Here is a 20166-nt window from a genome sequence, read left to right as displayed (position 1 = left end):
ATTAAATGGCAGCACAGGGTGCCAAAAACAAGACCTCAGACAGCCACATCGAGCAAAGATGTAAAACATTATGAGCCCAAATTTTTTTCAGCAATTAAATAAAAATGAAAACTATGCATGTTTGGTATCTGCATAATCTAGTGATCTGAAGAATCATAACGCCAGGTCATTTTCACCATAAAATAAACATTCTAAATAAAAAACACAAAAAAAAAAAACTATTGAAGAATTGCACTTGTTGTTGGCAATTTTGCCAGGCTTGAAATTGGTTTCCCGCTTTCCTGTACATCATATGATAACATGAATGGTGTCACTCAAAAGTACAACTTGTCCTGCAAAAAACAAGCTCTCATATGATTATGTTGCCAGAAAAATAAAAAAGTTATTGTTCTTGGAAGATGAGGACGAACTAAAATTAGCCTTAGTAGGAATGGGTTAATTAGCATAATCATAGGATACCATAAGAAAGGCATAAACATTAAATCATAAAATTACCGTAATCTAGTCAAAAAAATAACCAACACTGCTGTTTCAATAACAGGATTTCACACTATAAATATAGCCTGCATGGAGAGCAAGTCCCAAGGCTATGGCTGCATAATAATGAGTTTTCTGAATGCAGTAAAAATCTGTTTAAAATGTGGAAATGTGGAAATGTAGAAAGAAGAAAACATGCCCAACTCATGATTACATTACGTGTGATACATCCAGTGTAGTGTATGTGGAGGAGTGTTCGGAATACTAGATGTACTATACGACCCCTTAAAACACAGAGCTTTACAACATCTCCATGACATCAAACAAGGACAATAAAGCTGATGCTGAAAAACATATTACTCATGTCCATCATGGCAGACTTGGCAGTTTTTGCGCTTTTGACAGTGAAATAGTTAAAAGACACATTCAGGGTGAGGATGTCAGAAAACGCCAAAACGCAAGGGTTTATAACTTTCCCAACTCGGGACTTGCTCTCCATACTTGGGGCTCTTTAAAGCTATGTGCCCACGGGACTCTGTACCCGCAGATTTTGCCGCGGAAAACCTGTGGATTTATCTGGATTTTCTAGATAAATCCGCAGGTTTTAGCAAGAACAGACACTCCCCATGTTATGAGGAGGAAGTTTTTCAGCTTATCTGCTGTCTGGGGGTTGGAGTCCACAAGTGCACGGCATTCACCGGGAAGTCCCAACCGGTAATACAAGGGTAAGAAGCAATGGAAGGAAGGATCCGGCACATTCGTATTATAAAAACATCAAAATCTTTATTTCCATCATTAAAAAGGTGCTGTGGAGACCAAGCGGTGTACCAGCAAAAGGAGGAAACTTTACGCGTTTTGGACTGCGGTAAAAGCAAAAGAGTCCTTAATCATAAGCATTTCCTCTGTAACACAAAGCTACTGAAATAGGTTACTCCATTAGTGAGACATAGGGGAGGAGGAGCAGGAGTTTCATGATTGTATAGGGAAACAGGTGAGTAAATGGGATCACATAGAGCCACATAGAGTCAAATAGCCATGTAACATACATAATATTGAATATTCACTACAGAGGTATTGCCATAAATGTCAAATACAATTGCAAAACACCAAACATAAAAACAGTATTGTTGAGGATATCTTCAGAAATAGCATCGGTAGTTTCAAAACTTAATGGTAGAGGTAGCTTGTCAAAACTATGATATGTATAGGAGAATGTTAATAAATTTTATATATAAAAGAATTATTTCTTTAAATTTTAATATGAAGAATTCAATATGGAAAAAATCAATAAAAGCTACATGAATAAATGGGATAATTTTTCCTCGCAAAAAAAAAAGGGGGTGGGGGTGGATATATATATATATATTAATACTGGCAAAGTATCCCATTATTCAAAAAATGTATCGCAAGTCCGAACAGTAGTTTAGGCCATCGGGTTATCTGGAATTAAGCTTTAGAAACCATTTTGCTACTGCAAAAAGAAGAGCCTGGAACCAGTCCCCTGCACGGGGGGGTCTGGGTACATATTCAATTCCAGTAACAACCAATGCTGAAACTTAAATTGAAAAAAGTTGTGTGTCAGTAAGAAGCCTGTTGCCATGAGAATGAATTCCTTGAACACATCACTAGATGAATCATATTTTTCCAAGTGGTAATTAAGTGCTTGTAATACTTCTTTGTGTGGTATTGTAGAATATAGTGATACCACATCACTTGTCACCCAAAAGAAGTTCTCTGTCCAGGTCAAAACCTGACACACAACTTTTTTTCAATTTAATGGGATCTTTTATCTCCAGACAACCGGATGTCCAATGGGTGCGAGTTTCTCGTGTGCTCTTGCCAACATTTACATGGCTTATTGGGAGGAACAATGTATCTATGCGGATAATAATCCATTTTTAGAATCTATCATATGGTACGCAAGATACATTGATGACCAGCTCTTGATCTGTAATTCAAAACATTTCGACACTCCCCAACAGGCCGTGGAAGCAATTGGCACATTTTTCAATGATAATTGTTTAAATTTGAGATTTATAGTTAGTTATCATGAGTCTGCGCCTTTCTTGAACATCCGTTTGTCTGGCGATCCCCTAACTGGATCCATAAGCTCCACCTTGTACAGGAAGCCCATTAGTGGGAACACTTCTCTCCATGCGGGCAGTTACCACATGCCCCACACTTTGCAGAACTTGCCAGTGGGTGAATTCCTGCGGGCTAAAAGACTATGCTCGTCTGAGGCATCTTATCAAACTGAGGCTAGCCTTATTAGAAACAGATTAAACAAGAGGGGATATTCAGATCACATATTGAATCGAGCTTCCTCCATTACCGCAAATAGAAGCCGGAGCAGTTTATTGGAAGACCGTTCTAAACTTTCCATTTCTATGAATAGAGTCACTTTTTCTACTCCATTCAGTACAGATTTTTTCCAAATAAAACATATCATTCAACGCTTCATTCCCCTTTTGAGACAGGACACTGTCACTGCCAGAAGAGCCTGTACTGTAGGCAACCTAATTGCACCTAGAATGTACACTTCTAAAAAAACACAATAAATCCTGGCTCAGCATTTCTGGTTCTTATAGGTGTGGGTCCAGCCGATGTGGGCTCTGTAAATTTATGCACAACACCAAGTCAATTACGAGGAACCATGGGGAGAATTTTTCTATCAATTATTTTATTAATTGCTCCTCAACGCACATTATTTATGTAGCCACATGTACGGTGTGCCACAGAGACTACGTCGGCTGTACATCCAGAGCCCTTAGAACCAGAATCTCAGAACACACCCGAGTACCTTCAACCTCTTCAGCTCCCACTACGGTGAATTATGCCACACTGGTCAAAAAACGCTCCTTATCTGGTTTGACCAGACATTTTATCGAGCTTCAATCAGCAGATTTTTCAGCATTGGTTGTTACTGGAATTGAATATGTACCCAGACCCCCCCGTGGAGGGGACTGGTTCCAGGCTCTTCTTTTTGCCGAAGCAAAATGGTTTCTAAAGCTTAATTCCAGATACCCCGATGGCCTAAACTACCGTTCGGACTTGCGATACATTTTTTGAATAATGGGATACTTTGCCAGTATTAATAAATAAATATTATATATATATATACACATATATATATATATATATATATATATATATATATATATATATATATATATATATATATATATATATATATATATATATATATATATATATATATATATATATATATATATATATATATATATATATATATATGTGTATATATATATATATATATATATATATATCCCCACACCCCCCCCTTTCTTTGCGAGGAAAAATTATCCCATTTATTCATGTAGCTTTTATTGATTTTTTCCATATTGAATTCTTCATATTAAAATTTGAAGAAATAAATAATTCTTTTATATATAAAATTTATTAACATTCTCATATACATATCATAGTTTTGACAAGCTACCTCTACCATTAAGTTTGGAAACTACCGATGCTATTTCTGAAGTTATCATCAACAATACTGTTTGTTTGGTGTTTTGCAATTGTATTTGACATTTATGGCAATACCTCTGTAGTGAAAATTCAATATAATGTATGTTACATGGCTATTTGACTCTATGTGGCTCTATGTGATCCCATTTACTCACCTGCTTCCCTATACAATCATGAAACTCCTGCTCCTCCTCCCCTATGTCTCACTAATGGAGTAACCTATTTCAGTAGCTTTGTGTTACAGAGGAAATGCTTATGATTAAGGACTCTTTTGCTTTTACCGCAGTCCGAAACGCATAAAGTTTCCTCCTTTTGCTGGTATACCGCTTGGTCTCCACAGCACCTTTTTAATGATGGAAATAAAGATTTTGATGTTTTTATGATACGAATGTGCCAGATCCTTCCTTCCATTGCTTCTTCACTCCTCATGTTATCCTATGGGACATGGGGAGCGTCTGTGTCCATGCTGCAGTATGTGCAGTTGCGGAATATGCTGCGAATGTCCCGAAGCCGCACGTAACTGCATGTCAATTATTCCTGCGGAATTACCTGCGGAAATCCCACCTCTCCACTATGGAGATAGAGGCCAGGACATCCGCTGGTAAGTCGCACGAATGTCCGCAGGTTTACCACAGATATTTCGCTGGAATCCTGCAGCCATGTATAGCTGCGGATTCCGGGGAGCTACTGAGGGAAACCTGCGGACGCACCTGCAGATATATCCACAGGTGCGAGCTCCCGTGAGCACATAGCCTAAGACATCTGAGATTATCAGTCCGAGGACTGGCTGCGCATCTTCCGACCTGAGCGTGACAGTTCCTATATTTCTATGGAAGCTCTCACACTCAGTTGGGAGACACGAAGCATCCATCCACTGCAATCCAAGATCAGCTCAATGATGTAGGACATCTGAAAGAGTCCTGAAGTAGTGAAAACATACAGCATGTGTGCACATTAAGTATTTGATGCAGACATTTCTGCATCTCTTGACAGCAAAACCGCTAAAATAATTGACATGCTGCAGATTTATATCTGTGAGGAGAAAATAAGCAAAGTGTACATTGGACTTCAGAAATCTCATTCACTCTGCTGGCATCAGGAAACCCTTCAGGATTTGTGGTAAAACTGCGCAGAAAAAAAAGAGACAAAAATGCAATGTGTGCACACAACCTTGTTGAAACAGTGGTATTGGTTATTTTGATAAGATTAATATTGTGATTTTAACACGTATGCCTTTTTATAGTATCCTGTGATTATACTGGTGAATATTTAACATTATTTCCTGCTTTAGATCACAAGTTATGATTAAAGCCATTTGCACATGTTCAATATTCGTTGAGTTTTTTACCTCAATATTTGTAAGGCCATGTGCACATGTTCAGTATTTGGTGTGATTTTTCCTCAGTATTTGTAAGGTCACGTGCACACGTTCAGTAATTGGTGAGTTTTTACCTCAGTATTTGTAAGGCCACGTGCACACGTTCAGTATCGCACACGTTTAGTATCTGGTGAGTTTTTACCTCAGTATTTGTAAGGCCACGCGCACACGTTTAGTATTTGGTGAGTTTTTTTACCTCAGTATTTGTAAGGCCACGCGCACACGTTTAGTATTTGGTGAGTTTTTACCTCAGTATTTGTAAGGCCATGTGCACACGTTCAGTATGTGGTGTGATTTTTCCTTAAAGGGGATGTCCGACATAACAAAAATGTTTGAGTTTAAGCTAATCTGTGCTGTATTGTCATATTAATCACCCCTACATTGTTATTTTTTGTTTTCTAACTTTTGTTCCTCTTGAATTATACCTTAAGGCTATGTGCGCACTAGGCGTTTTTTTCACGCTGCGTTTTTATGTGCGTTTTTGTCTAAAAAACGCACCCGCGGCTAAAAAAACGCGGCAAAAACGCATGCGTTTTTGCCACGATTTGGGGCGTTTTTTGCTGCGTTTTTGCTCACTGCGTTTTTAATCAGTGCACAATGCCATTAAAGATTGTTGATGAAAAAAAAAAAAAAAAAAGGTCTGATGTCATTTCCTTCTTCAAAATGTTCATTGTATGCAGGAGAGCAGACAGCTGCAGAACTAGTGTATGCAGGAGAGCAGACAGCAGCTGCAGAACTACAAGTCTCAGCATCCTCCATTCACTAGTGTATGGAGGAGAGCAGACAGCAGCTGCAGAACTACAAGTCTCATCATCCTCCATTCACTAGTGTATGCAGGAGAGCAGACAGCAGCTGCAGAACTACAAGTCTCAGCATCCTCCATTCACTAGTGTATGCAGGAGAGCAGACAGCAGCTGCAGAACTACAAGTCTCAGCATCCTCCATTCACTAGTGTATGCAGGAGAGCAGACAGCAGCTGCAGAACTACAAGTCTCAGCATCCTCCATTCACTAGTGTATGCAGGAGAGCAGACAGCAGCTGCAGAACTACAAGTCTCAGCATCCTCCATTCACTAGTGTATGCAGGAGAGCAGACAGCAGCTGCAGAACTACAAGTCTCAGCATCCTCCATTCACTAGTGTATGCAGGAGAGCAGACAGCAGCTGCAGAACTACAAGTCTCAGCATCCTCCATTCACTAGTGTATGCAGGAGAGCAGACAGCAGCTGCAGAACTACAAGTCTCAGCATCCTCCATCCAGGACTGTATGCAGTTTTTTGCCCAAAAAGAAAAAAAAAATGACGTGGGCTTCGCCATATTTTTGTATGCTAGCCGGGTACAGCAGGCAGGTACGGGCTGCCCCCAACCCCCAGCTGCCTATTTGTACCCGGCTGGGAACCAAAAATATAGAGAAGCCTTTTTTTTTTAATTATTTCATGAAATAATTAAAAAAAAAAATGACGTGGGCTTCGCCTAATTTTTGAGTCCAGCCGGGTACAACTAGGCAGCTGGGGATTGGAATCCACACTGCAGGGTGCCCATGCTTTCTGGGCACCCCCACTGCGAATTGCAGTCCGCAGCCACCCCAGAAAATGTCGCTTTCATAGAAGCGCCATCTTCTGGCGCTGTATCCAACTCTTCCAGCTGCCCTGAAGCCGGGCGGCTAGCTAGGTAATAATGGGGTTAGGGCTAGCTGTATAGCTGGCCCTAAGCCCGAAATTCATGGTGTCACGCCAATATTAGACATGGCCACCATGAATTTCTAGTAATGATAAAAAAAAAAACACAACACAGAGAAAAATATTTTTATTAGCAATAAAACACAACACAATTAGTGACTCCATCTTTATTGAAATAAACCCCCCTCCGCAGTAATCCTGGGTCAGGGTCCCGCGCCGTCCAATCAGGATCCAATATCATCTGATCGGTTTGCTGGAAGGCAAAGCGATCAGATGATGTGTCAGGTTCTAGGGGCTGAAGCACATCACACATCAGCTGATTGTATAAAAGCCGATTATACAATCAGCTGATGCATCAGTAGAAAAAAAAATAATACTCACTTATGTGCTGTGGTGATTACCGGCAGCTCCTGGAGCGATCTATTGGACAGGAGTCTGATCCTATACGATCGCTGCCGGAGCTGCCGGTAATCAGCTGATGAAGTCCCCTGACGGCAGGATCAGCTGATAGCCGGCCGGCGCGAAAAAGCCGGCGACACCGCGATCAGCTGATGCGTCAGGTGACTGCATCAGGTGATCAGCGCCAGGTCCTGCAAGCAAGGTCCTGCCGGCCGGGGAGACTGCACACAGCCAGAGCGGCGGGACCGGGAGGAGATGGGAGCGGGCATGGCACCGGGACCCTGCAGACAGGTGAGTATATATGACTTTTTTTTTTTTTCTACTGTTCACTTTGGTTTTCGCCGCTGCCTCCACCTCCCGCCCAGACATGGCGCCGCACGGAGCTGACATGCACAGGACGGGAGTTGGAAGCAGCGGTGACAGTACCGGGAGGATTCATGCTTCTGTGTTTACCAACAGAAGGAATCCTCTTCCTGTACACGTCACTGTAGTGCCCACCCCTTGCGTTTATAGCTGCGTTTTTAGTCATAGAAACGCGGCTATATGCGTTATTCATTGCGTTTTTAACATCTCATTGAATTCAATGAGTGAAAAACGCAGTGGAAAACGCAGAAATAATTGACATGCTGCGTTTTTGTGGTCACCACAAAAACGCAGCTAAAAAAAAAAACGCTGTGTGAGGACAGCACTTCTGAAAACCCATTGACATTGCTGGGGAAGCAATGTCACTGCGTTTTCAGCACAAAAACGCGGTAAAAAACGCGGCAAAAACGCCTAGTGCGCACATAGCCTTATTCTGTGCAGCTTCTTGTTTACATTCAGCTCCAGCAAACATGACCACTTCCTGTGCAAAACCTCCCAGTCAGAGCTGGCACCGCCCGGCCTCAGTGTCCAGCCCCACCCTCTGCCCGCCCCCTGCACACACATTCCCTGTCAGTATATTCTGCCCCAGCACTGACCTCTGATCACTACAGGGCAGCACATTACAGGACAGGACACTACAGGGCAGCACATTACAGGACACTACAAGGCAGCACATTACAGGACACCACATTACAGGGCACTACAGGGCAGGACACTACAGGGCAGCGCACTACAGGGCAGCACATTGCAGGACACTACAGGACAGATCACTACAGGGCAGCACACTACAGGGCACTACAGGGCAGCACACTACAGGGCACTACAGGGCAGCACATTACAGGACAGGACACTACAGGGCAGCACATTACAGGGCACTACAGGGCAGGACACTACAGGGCAGGGCACTACAGGGCAGGGCACTACAGGGCAGCGCACTACAGGGCAGCGCACTACACTACAGCATTGCAAATAACAGCCCCACATCGGGCTCTGCACCCCACACCACATCGGGCTCTGCACCCCACACCACATCAGGCTCTGCACCGCATACACACACATCGGGCTGTGCACCGCATACACAAACATACATACACACACACACACACACATACACACACACACACACACATACACACACACCACCCCATAGGGAGTACATACTCACCCGTCATCGGTCCCCGCCGCTCCTGCACGTTCGCGCGCTGTCTGTGCTCTAGACAAATCAGCACATTGGTGACGTCACCGCTGTGCTGAAGAGAGCTCAGACAGCGTGCAAGATGAGAAGCAGCGCTGCGCTGCTTCTCATCAGCACTTTCAAATGTACCGGCATCGGTGATCTGTGATGCCGGTATATTTGAATGTGTGATCCTGAGCAGGGGGGCCGGTGCTGGAGCTGACACCATGGCAGCCGCCGCCAGGCCCCGCCGCCAGGTCACGGACCCCCACAGCAGTGCAGGGGGAGGTGCGGGGGAATGTGTGGGAGGGTGCAGGGAAGGGGGCGGGGCTCATCGCACTGTACAGCCCAGCAGGGAGGCGACATGCTGTTTCCACATTTGCATGTCAACATGGCCCTGCCCATGTAGACGTGAAATGACCGGAAGCAGCAAAATCACGGCAGGAGCGGTCACATGACCACTCTGAGCCGGCGGAGAGGGGCTGACAGCAGGGCAGGTAAGTGGTCTCTATCTACTTACCTGCCCCAATATAGCCCAATAGGGAAATAATAAAAAAAAGCAAATTAAGCCGGATAACCCCTTTAATAATTGTAAGGGAACGTGCACACGTTCAGTATTTGGTGATTTTTTTACCTCAGTATTTGTAAGGCCACGTTCACACATTCGGTATTTGGTGAGTTTTTTTGCGTCACTATCTGTAATCCATAACCAGGAGTAGAACAATCAGAGGAAAAGTATAATAGAAGCACGGGCACCACTTCTACATTAGTCACCCACTTTTATCAAGACTGATGTAAAATACTGACCAAATACTGAACGTGTGAGACTGTCCCAAAAGTTTGTGACACACTCAAAACATATGAGCCGCACTCGTCATTGTACATTCAAATTTGGAATGTATTTGTGTGTGCCTGAACCGGGGCCAAATCTATGAAGGGTTTCTCACAGGAGCAATGCACTGAGCCGCTGCTAAATTTTCCCCTGAGTATTTCTTGTTGTCCCCAATGGAAGCCACAGGTTATATTATATGCTAATTGTAAGACAGGAAGTTGAAAACATAATAACCAGAGTACCTATAAAAGAAGTCCCATGTTATTATTATTATTATTATTATTATAATAGGGATTATGTTTACATTATGTTAAAGGGAATCTGACTGGGCCCCCATGCCCTCCCACCCACCAGCATTTACATACTTATTATTAAAAACCCTGTCTAATGAGCCCCTTATACTGCCTGACACCTAAACACATGCTGAAAAAAAAGTATTTATTCATATGTAAATTAGCCCCCAGACTATACTGTGTGCAGAATTATTAGGCAAGTTGTATTTCAGAGGATTTTGTTTTATTATTGATCAACAACTATGTTCTCAATCAACCCAAAAGACTCATAAATATCAAAGCTTAATAATTTTGTAAGTTGGAGTGGGTTTTTTTTTAGATTTGGCTATCTTAGGAGGATATCTGTTTGTGCAGGTAACTATTACTGTGCAGAATTATTAGGCAAGTTAATAAAATCCAAATATATTCCAATCTCACTTGTTTATTTTCACCAGGTAAACCAATATAACTGCACAAAATTTAAAAATAAACATTTCTGACATGCAAAAACAAAATCCCAAAACAATTAGTGACCAATATAGCCACCTTTCTTTATGATGACACTTAGCCTACCATCCATAGATTGTCAGTTGCTTGATCTGTTTACGATCAACATTGCGTGCAGCAGCCACCACAGCCTCCAGACACTGTTCTGAGAGGTGTACTGTTTTCCTGCCTGTAGATCTCACATTTTATGAGGGACCAACGGTTCTCTATGGGGTTTAGATTAGATGAACAAGCAGGTTATGTAAGTATTTTTTCATCTTTTAGACCTTTACTGGCCAGCCACGCTGTGCAGTAGTTGGATGCATATGATGGAGCATTGATATGCATGAAAATTATGTTTTTCTTCAATGATACTGACTTCTTCCTGTACCACTGCTTGAAGAAGTTGTCTTCCGGAAACTGGCAGTAGGTCTGGGAGTTGACCTTCACTCCATCCTCAACCCAAAAAGGTCCCACAAGTTCATCTTTGATGATACCAGCCCATACCAGTACCCCACCTCCACCTTGCTGGCATCTGAGTCGGAGTGGAGCTCTCTGCCCTTTACTGATCCAGCCTCTGGCCCATCCATCTGGCCTATCAAGAGTCACTCTCATTTCATCAGTCCATAAAACCTTTGAAAAATCAGTCTTAAGATATTTCTTGGCCCAGTCTTGACGTTTTATCTTATGTTTCTTGTTCAAAGGTGGTCATTTTTCAGTCTTCATTACCTTGGCCATGTCCCCGAGTATAGCACACATTGTGCTTTTTAATACTTCAGTAATGTTGCAGCTCTGAAATATGGCCAAACTGGTGGCAAATGGCATCTTGGCAGCTTCACGCTTGATTTTCCTCAATTCATGGGCAGTTATGTTGCGCCTTTATTGCCCAACACACTTCTTGCGACCCTGTTGGCTATTTGCCATGAAACGCTTGATTGTTCAGTTATTACACTTCAAAAGTTTGTCAATTTCAAGACTGCTGCATCCCTCTGCAAGACATCTCTCAATTTTGGACTTTTCAGAGCCCGTCAAATCTCTCTTCTGACCCATTTTTCCAAAGGAAAGGAAGTTGCCTAATAATTAAGCACACCTTATATAGGGTGTTGATGTCATTACACCCCACCCCTCCTCATTACAGAGATGTACATCACCTGATTGACTTAATTGGTAGTTGGCTCTCAAGCCTATACAGCTTGGAGTAGGACAACATGTATAAAAAGTATCATGTGATCAAAATACTCATTTGTCTAATAATTCTGCACACAGTGTAGTCAGCCCTCTCCGTATGATATTACTCCCCAGAGGGCATGATAACATGATTTGTCATCGCCAGCTCTCTGCAAATCCCACGTATGCGTGCAGCTTTCTGCAGTAACATCATTGAGCCTCTGAAGTCGAGCATACTCTTCCTGGCTTCTGAGAGGCACACTGCGCATGTCCGGAGGTGAGAAACCGCCATCTTCTTCCCTTCCAGACATGCACAGGGCTGATTTACAGATGAAAAAATGCTTTAGAAAGAGAATTTTGTTTACTTGCCGTAAATTCTTTTTCTTATAGTTCCGTCATGGGAGACCCAGACCATGGGTGTATAGCTACTGCCCCCGGAGGACACACAAAGTTACTGCACTCAAAACGTGTAGCTCCTCCCTCCTAGCATATACACCCCCTGCTAGCCAGTTCTAGCCAGTTTAGTGCAAAAGCTGAAGGAGGACATCCACCCACAAGAAGAGAGAGTAAAATCCGGAAGAGCCGGAACCTCTGTCTACAACAATAACAGCCGGTGAAGACACACGGAACAAGAAACCTGCCAACAGGCAATAGGGAGGGTGCTGGGTCTCCCATGACGGAACTATAAGAAAAAGAATTTACGGCAAGTAAACAAAATTCTCTTTTTCTTTATCGTTCCTATGGGAGACCCAGACCATGGGACGTTCAAAAGCAGTCCATGGGTGGGAATAAACAGACAACTGAGAAGCAGGCAAACCTAACTTCACAAATGGGCGACAGACGCCGGAAAGATGCGTCTGCCCAAGCCCGCGTCTGCCAAAGCATGAGCATGCCTTGGGTAGTGCTTCGAAAAAGTATGCAGACTAATTCGAGCTGCAGTCTGACAGACCTACTGAGCCGTAACCTGGTGCCTGAAAGCCCAAAAAGGCGCCGACAGGTCTGATCAAATGTGCTCTGATCCCCGCGGGGAAGGCACTTGAGTACACTTGTAGGTCTCCGAAATGGCCGACCTAAGCCAACGAACCAGGGTCGGCTTAAATGCCGAGAGACCGCTACGCTGACTAGCAGCCAGCACCAGAGAGAGGTGCACCGCCTAATAACGGCGGTGCGAGACACATAGATCCGGAGCGCCCGCACCAGATCCAGGATATGCAACGCTTCCTCAAGCGATGAACAAGAGCCGGACAAAAAGAAGGCAGGAAAATTGCCCCGGATAAGGTGGAAGCAGTAACCACCTTAGGGAAAAAAGTCCGGAGTCGGAGACCACCTTGTCTTGATACAAAGACCAAAAAAAAAAGGGGGTGACTCCGAGAGAGTGCAGCCAGAACTCTCTGGCGGGAAAATATAGCCACTAGAAAGACTACTTTCTGTGAAAGATGAAACAAAGAAACCTCCCCAAGAGGCGCAAAGGGAGGTTTCCGGGAACCGGGAGGACCGGATTAAGGTCCCAGGGCTCCATAGGCCGCCGGAAAGGCGGAATGATGTGAGATGCGCCCTTAAAGGAGCGCACCGGAGCCAGCCGGACGATACGCCGCTGGCACATACTGACAGAGCCGAGACCTGTCCCTTAATGAGGGATAGTCCTAGCTGTAGACCGGACTGTGGAAGGGACAGGAGGGTCGGCAAGGCCAAAAAGGTCAAAGGACACTTTGGAGCTCGAGTCATAGCGGAGATGACTTCAGGAAGGATACCAGAAGTCGCCAAGATCCGGGACTCAAGAGCTACGCCGTCAATCTGAGAATCCAGAATTCTGACGGAAAAAACGGACCTTTTGAGAAAAGGTCTGGACGGTCCGGAAGATGCCATGGCAACCCAACGGACAGAAGGAGCAGGTCAGAGTACGAAGCCTGCCTGGGTCAGTCTGGAGTATGAGAATGACCCGACGGCCCTCTTTACTGATCTTGCGCAGGACTCTGGACAAGAGGTAGAGGGTAAAATACGTAAAGAGACGAAGCTGGGGTCAAACATGAACCAGTGTGTCTACCGCAAAACCTGAGGATTGTGGACCACGGTTGGACAGCTGAAATAGTCTGCCTCGCAGTTTTCACATCTAGGATGTGGGCTGCGGATACGGTGGACTAGGAGTCCCTTGTCCACTGAAGAATGTTGAGCCGCCAAGATTGCCAGGCGGCTGAGTGTCCCGCCCTGGAAGCTGATGTAGGAAAAACGCTGTCACGTTGTCCGACTGGACTCGAATGTGCCTAGCCGCCAACAGATGGTGAAGGCTTAGAGAGCTAGAATACAGCTCTGATTTCCAGCACATTGATCCAGAGGGCTGATTCGGACAGAGTCCAAGCGCCCTGCGCTCCACGGTGGAGATATACTGCTCCCAAGGCGGATAGACTAGCATCCTGGTGAGGCTCCCCGGGACGGGGCCAGGAAGGAGCGCTCCTGAGACAGAGTGGCCGAAGCCACCACTGAAACGAGCCTCTGGTCAGTGGCGAAGCCACCACCCCGTGGGAGGAGGGAGTTCGCTTGTACAGCGGAAAACATCCAATCTCAGAGGACGCAGGAGAAACTGGGCAAGGAATCGCTTCCATTGATGCCACCGTCTGACCAGCACCTGTATATGGTGTCTGATAGAACGACGCCGACCGCCAGCGGAGGGACTACTGATCGACTAAGAGCAGCTTCACAAGTGCCGATAGAGACTCGAATTGCGTCCCTGAGAACCTCTGGTTCGAAGTCAGAGTGGACTTGGGCAGAAAGACAAGCCACCCGAATAGGTTAGAGTGGCGAGAGTGAGCGAAGCACTCTGCTAAGAGTCAGCACTGGATGAAGCCCCGACAAGAAGGCCGTCCAGGGCAAAAGATCACTGCCAATCCCTAGGGGTGCAGGACCCTAATCACAGCTGCCCCAATGAGAATACTCGAGGGGCCGTGGCTAACCCCAAGGGAAGAGCCACGAATTGGACCACTCCGATTGTCAAAACGTAGTCAACGCTGGTGTGAAACTGCGATTGACCCCTGCAGATAGGCATCTCTGATGCCGATGGCTGCTAGGGAATCTCCTTGGGTTCTTGATTGATCCGGTGAAAAACACACGGAACAAGACCGAGACTCCATGTGAAAACGCCACACCTGACTATGCTTGAAAAGCTAAAGATCCAGGTCGGAAGGCACCCTTCGGGGACTAGGAATAGATTTAAGCAAAAATCTCAGAACCGTTCCTAGTCGGGAACCGGTACAATTACTCCATTGGTCTGCAAGAAATGCCACGGCCTGTGAGAAGGCGGCGGCCTTGGAGCCGGGAGGAGTTGACAGAAAAAATCTGTTTGGCGGGTGGACAGAATTCCATCCTGTAGCCATGGGAGATATAATCCCGCCCCCACTGAACGGAGACGTGTTAGAACCATACGTCGCCAAGTGGAGAGAGCCTGCCACCGACCAAGGAGGTTGTTGGCGTGGCTAGATAGCTCGGAGGAAGCTGGCTCAGTGGCAGCATCTCCTGCGGTCTTCTGAAGACGCAGCTTCGAGCCATTTGGTTCTATGAACCTAGGCCGAGCTAGAGGACGATCAGATGGAGGAACGGAAACCACCGAAACCTCAACTGATTCCTGCCCTGGACAGGTTCCCTGGTTTAGGATTGTGGCGAGGAAGCACACTCCCCGCCAAGAGCTTCCTTAATTTCACCCAGCTTGGTTCCGGGGAAACTGGGCCCACCAAGGGGGAGCCCAGCCAGGAACCTCCATAGAGGCATCTGCCTTCCAATTTCGAAGCCACAGGAGCCTGCGGATAGCGAGGAAGGTAGCCCAGACCACCGCCGTGCGTCGTCTAGCATGGCAGACCTGGCAGAGGATGAAAAGACTGAAGTCTGGAGTTCAGGCAACCGTTTTGGGCATAGAGTCCCATCTGCCTTCCAATTTCGCTGTGAGAGAATGCATCTCCTCCAGAGAAGCAGAGAAGTTACAAAAAACCGCACTGCTGTAAGCTGAGGAGAACAAGCTCCTGCCGTTCCCATACCGACTTGGCCTAAAGGACAACCGGGCGGACCGCAGAACCTTAAGTGAGGAGCCATCAGCCACTGACATAACGGTCCGGGCTGAGCCACCTGAAGTGAATGAGCCCACTTCTTGACCACCATGGGTGGACAGGGGAAACACAGTCCTCAGAAACACGCTTCATCTCAGAGCGGAGTGAAGTCCAGTACAAAATTAATGTACGGTAGAATCCTATAGAGGTGCCGTCAGCCACTGATACAACTAACCGGGCAGTCTAGACCGGAGTGGCTACCCTCTCTGAAGGGAGGGGGAGACAGGCAGCAGAACCCCGCTGTGGGGTCTGCAGGATAGGCTGTGGGCTTGGACGCAGCGGCCTGAAAACTGGAGTGGTTAAGTAACACACTCCTTGACCTGCTAAAGGTAAACTGTGCCTTTCTGCCAGCGGGGAATACTCCCCTGATCAGGCGGACACAAGAATAATGGACGCAAGCCAATCATTCGCATCTGCGTCACCTACGGACGGATCAATGTACATAAAGTAGCGTCCGTGTCCGCGGTAGAGACATCTTCCTCGTCCGGTGAATCAGCTCGTAATCGGAGCTGCGGGACGGGGAGGACAGGGGACCCTGCGTCTCCCAGTCAGGAGAACGGGGTCTGAGCCCAGAAGGAGAGTCCCTTGTGAGCTTGGCCGAGCGAGCAGAAAACGCCCTGAGAGGGGAACTGCATGCTCAGCAGATGCCGGGACAGCCGACCCCTGGAAATAGGAATCCTATGGGGGTCAGCCACCAAAACCGGAGCAGCTGGAGGGACCATTAATGAGCCCCCATGCTGAGGGGCCACAGTGGTTAGGAGCTCGGTATAGCCGTACGAGACTACCTGCAGTGGATAAAAAAGAAACAGCCTGCAGCCTCGCTCTGTGAGACATGCTGCAGAGGTGGGGGCTCTGTCCAGCATGGGTAGAATACCCAAGACAGGGGTTCAGCCTGGGGGGACTCCCACCTAAGAACCATTACAGTGTGCCGGTTCAGGCAATATGAGGTTACATGCAGCACATGTAGAACCTTGTAGCTTAGCTGCTAGAGTGAGACATGCTGCTGAGGGGGAGATTCTATGATAAAGAATTAACTCCTTCAGCATGCCTGAGAGTGTCATGCTGCTGAGGAGGAGATTCTATGATAAAGAATTAACTCCTTCAGAATGCCTGAGAGTGTATAAAAAGTGCACAACCAGGGGTTGTGACTTATCAGGCCATATTATGAGTGCCCTCCGGATTCCAAGCCTGGACCCTCAGCCAGTATTCCCTCCCTGTGCTGCAGGGCAGCCAGCGCCGACCAGTGTACTAAGACGCTGGAAAATGGCGCCAGAGTGAGGGGGGGAGGCGGGGGTTAACCCAGGAGCGGGAATCGGAGGGCGAAGGAGATGTACAGGGGAGGGAATCATCACCTCAAAACGGAGCGTCCTCCCCTGTGCAGAGCGGCCGGCGGGCGGCTCTGCAGCGTCCCCCTGCATGCCTGACATGCAGGGGAACGAAACGAAACTAGGCCGCGGCTGAAGCCGGGGCCTAAAGTTATGCATGCGGCCGAAAATCAGGCCTCATCGGCGCGGTTCTCAGGAAAAACTGTGCAACCGGCCGGAAACACAGTAAACAAAGCAGCATTATTCAGCAATCACTGTCCCCCCCAATAAAAGTGCCCCACATGCAGAAAGACCCTCTGAATAAACGTCTCTATACTTAGCTTTGAGACGCAGGGTCCAGTCCCTGGGTGGGGTGGGGGTCAGTGCTCCGTCCAGCAGGGTCCTGCACAAGGGCTGCGGATGGAGGCCGGTCTCCTGCAAGGCAGTGAGAACCGTGTTGGCTCCCACTTCAAATCAGAGCCCCTAAGGGATGTTGAAGGAGCGCGGCATGAAGGGCTCCTGCCCTGAAGTCAACCTTAACAGCACTGCCGCCAGGGGAGTGTGAAGGGACATGCCGGGGGTCCAGTGGACCCGCTTTTCTTCCAAATCTTTGTAAAAAATGAAAAATCAAAAAGGGATGCATGTGTGTGTGTGGATCCTCCTGACACAAAGCAAGAAACTGACTAGAACTGGCTAGCAGGGGGTGTATATGCTAGGAGGGAGGAGCTACACGTTTTGAGTGTAGTAACTTTGTGTGTCCTCCGGGGGCAGTAGCTATACACCCATGGTCTGGGTCTCCCATAGGAACGATAAAGAAAGTCCCTTTTTCATATGTAATCCCTCTGACTTGTCGATGGGGTGTTAGTTCACCAGACTATTTGACCCTCTCAGCATGTTATCATACCCCTGTGAGCATAATTACATTTGAGCGTAATAACATAATTTGCAGAGAGGCGGTGTCATCACAAGCTCTCTGCAAATCCCACACATGTGCACGCAGCTTTCTGCTCTAACATCATTGCGTTTCAGAAGTTGAGTGTACACTTCCTAGCTTCAGAGAAGTGCATCGCCATCTTCTTCACTTCCGGACATGAGCAGGACTAATTTACATATGAAAGAAGTCTTTGTAAAGTCTTTTTCATATGTAAATTATCCCTTTGACTAGCTGATGGGGTGTTAGTGCCCCAGACTAGTAGGTCCTCTCAACATGTTATCATGCCTGTTAGCGCACTAGAGATGGCGTCATCGCCAGCTCCCTGCAAATCCCACACATGTGCACAGCTTTCTGCTCTAACATCATTTGCCTCTGAAGTCAAGTGTCTGCTTCCCGACTTTAGAGAAGCACTGGGTACACACAAAAGTGAAACCTCTGTCTTCTTCACTTCTGGACATAAGCAGTGCTAATTTACATATGAAAAAGGGCTTTGTAAAGACCTTTTTTCAATATGTGTTTCGGTGTCAGGCAGTATAAAGGGCTCGTTAGACAGCTTATGGAAAGTTTGTGTACACATGAGGGTTAATAGAATGGATCTTTGGTGCACTGGCAGACAAAAATAAAACTGTCACAAGTTGAATGACACATTGCAGAAGAGTCTAGTCTCCCAGACACAAGCTGATCTCCTGCATTTCCATTCTCTGTTCCTGCACCATACATGACACATATGTAATGCCGTCCTTATTTACTCACATTCGTGTGTGGTCATAAAGGGCATAGAAAATCAGTATAACAACGGCACTGCTTGATATAAAATCTGCCATAATCATCCTTTATAGTGCGGAAATTAAAATAACGTCTACTAAAGTGTACAGCCAGCTAAATTATGTTTAAGAAATATAAGTGGCATAAATGAAAGACATTACATATGTACAATACGGTAGCTTTCTTTTATTTGCAGATTACACAATCATGCCTCACCTTCCTCTTAGGAGATGGATGTTCTTGGTCATACTGTACGAGAGGTTTGTCTTCCCAGTTTTTTCTTAACTTAGGTCCCTTTGCAGGTGGTGACCCTTTAAACTGACTTTTATACTCAGTGTCTGGCTGGACTTTTATGGTCTTAAATGGCGGGATTAATTGATTCTTGTTATGTATGACCTGGTAAAAAAAAAAAAAAATAGTAGCATTCAGAATAAATAAAAAAAAACACGTGGTTTCTATAATTGTATGTCAATTCTGTATCTTTTCCTCTCAAGTCCCTAAGGCATGCAACCATTGTACTCAGGCTCTGGATCGTTAAAAAAAAAAAGAGAATTTTGTTTACTTACCGTAAATTCTTTTTCTTATAGTTCCGACATGGGAGACCCAGACCATGGGTGTATAGCTTCTGCCTCCGGAGGACACACAAAGTACTACACTAAAAAGTGTAGCTCCTCCCTCCGAGCATATACACCCCCTGGATGACCACATCTAGCCAGTTTAGTGCAAAAGCTGAAGGAGGACATCCACCCACAAGTAGAGATAGAGCAAAACCCAGAATAACCGGAACCTCTGTCTACAACAACAGCCGGTGAAAACACACGGAACAAGAACTGCCAACAGGCAACAGGGAGGGTGCTGGGTCTCCCATGTCGGAACTATAAGAAAAAGAATTTACGGTAAGTAAACAAAATTCTCTTTTTCTTCATCGTTCCTTATGGGAGACCCAGACCATGGGACGTCTCAAAGCAGTCCATGGGTGGGAAATAAACAGAAAACTGAGAAGTAGGCAAAACCTAACTTCACAAATGGGCGACAGCCGCCTGAAGGATGCGTCTGCCCAAGCTCGCATCTGCCGAAGCATGAGCATGCACTTGGTAGTGCTTCGAAAAGGTGTGCAGACTAGACCAAGTGGCAGCCTGACAGACCTGCTGAGCCGTAGCCTGGTGCCTGAAAGCCCAAGAGGCACCGACAGCTCTGGTCGAGTGCGCCTTAATCCCCGGCGGGGGAGGCACCTGAGAACATTGGTAGGCATCGGATATGGCCGACCTAATCCAACGAGCTAGGGTCGGTTTAGAAGCCGAGAGACCCTTGCGCTGACCCGTGGTCAGCACAAAAAGAGAGGTGCACCGCCTAAGAGC

General features: G+C 46.1%; 1 protein-coding gene across 2 annotated transcripts in view; it reads right to left on the bottom strand.

Moving 5' to 3' along the window:
* MDM1 (Mdm1 nuclear protein) overlaps window positions 1–20166 on the bottom strand; it is a 155326-nt gene that overhangs the window by 116681 nt on the left and 18479 nt on the right. For both annotated transcript variants that reach the window (XM_075344829.1, XM_075344830.1), the window contains exon 5: window positions 19025–19204. In XM_075344829.1, the coding sequence (XP_075200944.1) occupies window positions 19025–19204 (180 nt within the window). The remainder of the gene's footprint in view (window positions 1–19024; window positions 19205–20166) is intronic.

Source organism: Anomaloglossus baeobatrachus, chromosome 4 (assembly GCF_048569485.1).
Source record: "Anomaloglossus baeobatrachus isolate aAnoBae1 chromosome 4, aAnoBae1.hap1, whole genome shotgun sequence".
NCBI lineage: Eukaryota > Metazoa > Chordata > Amphibia > Anura > Aromobatidae > Anomaloglossus > Anomaloglossus baeobatrachus.
The sequence above is the reverse complement of the archived record's forward strand: the minus strand, read 5'-3'. Positions and strand labels throughout refer to the sequence as shown.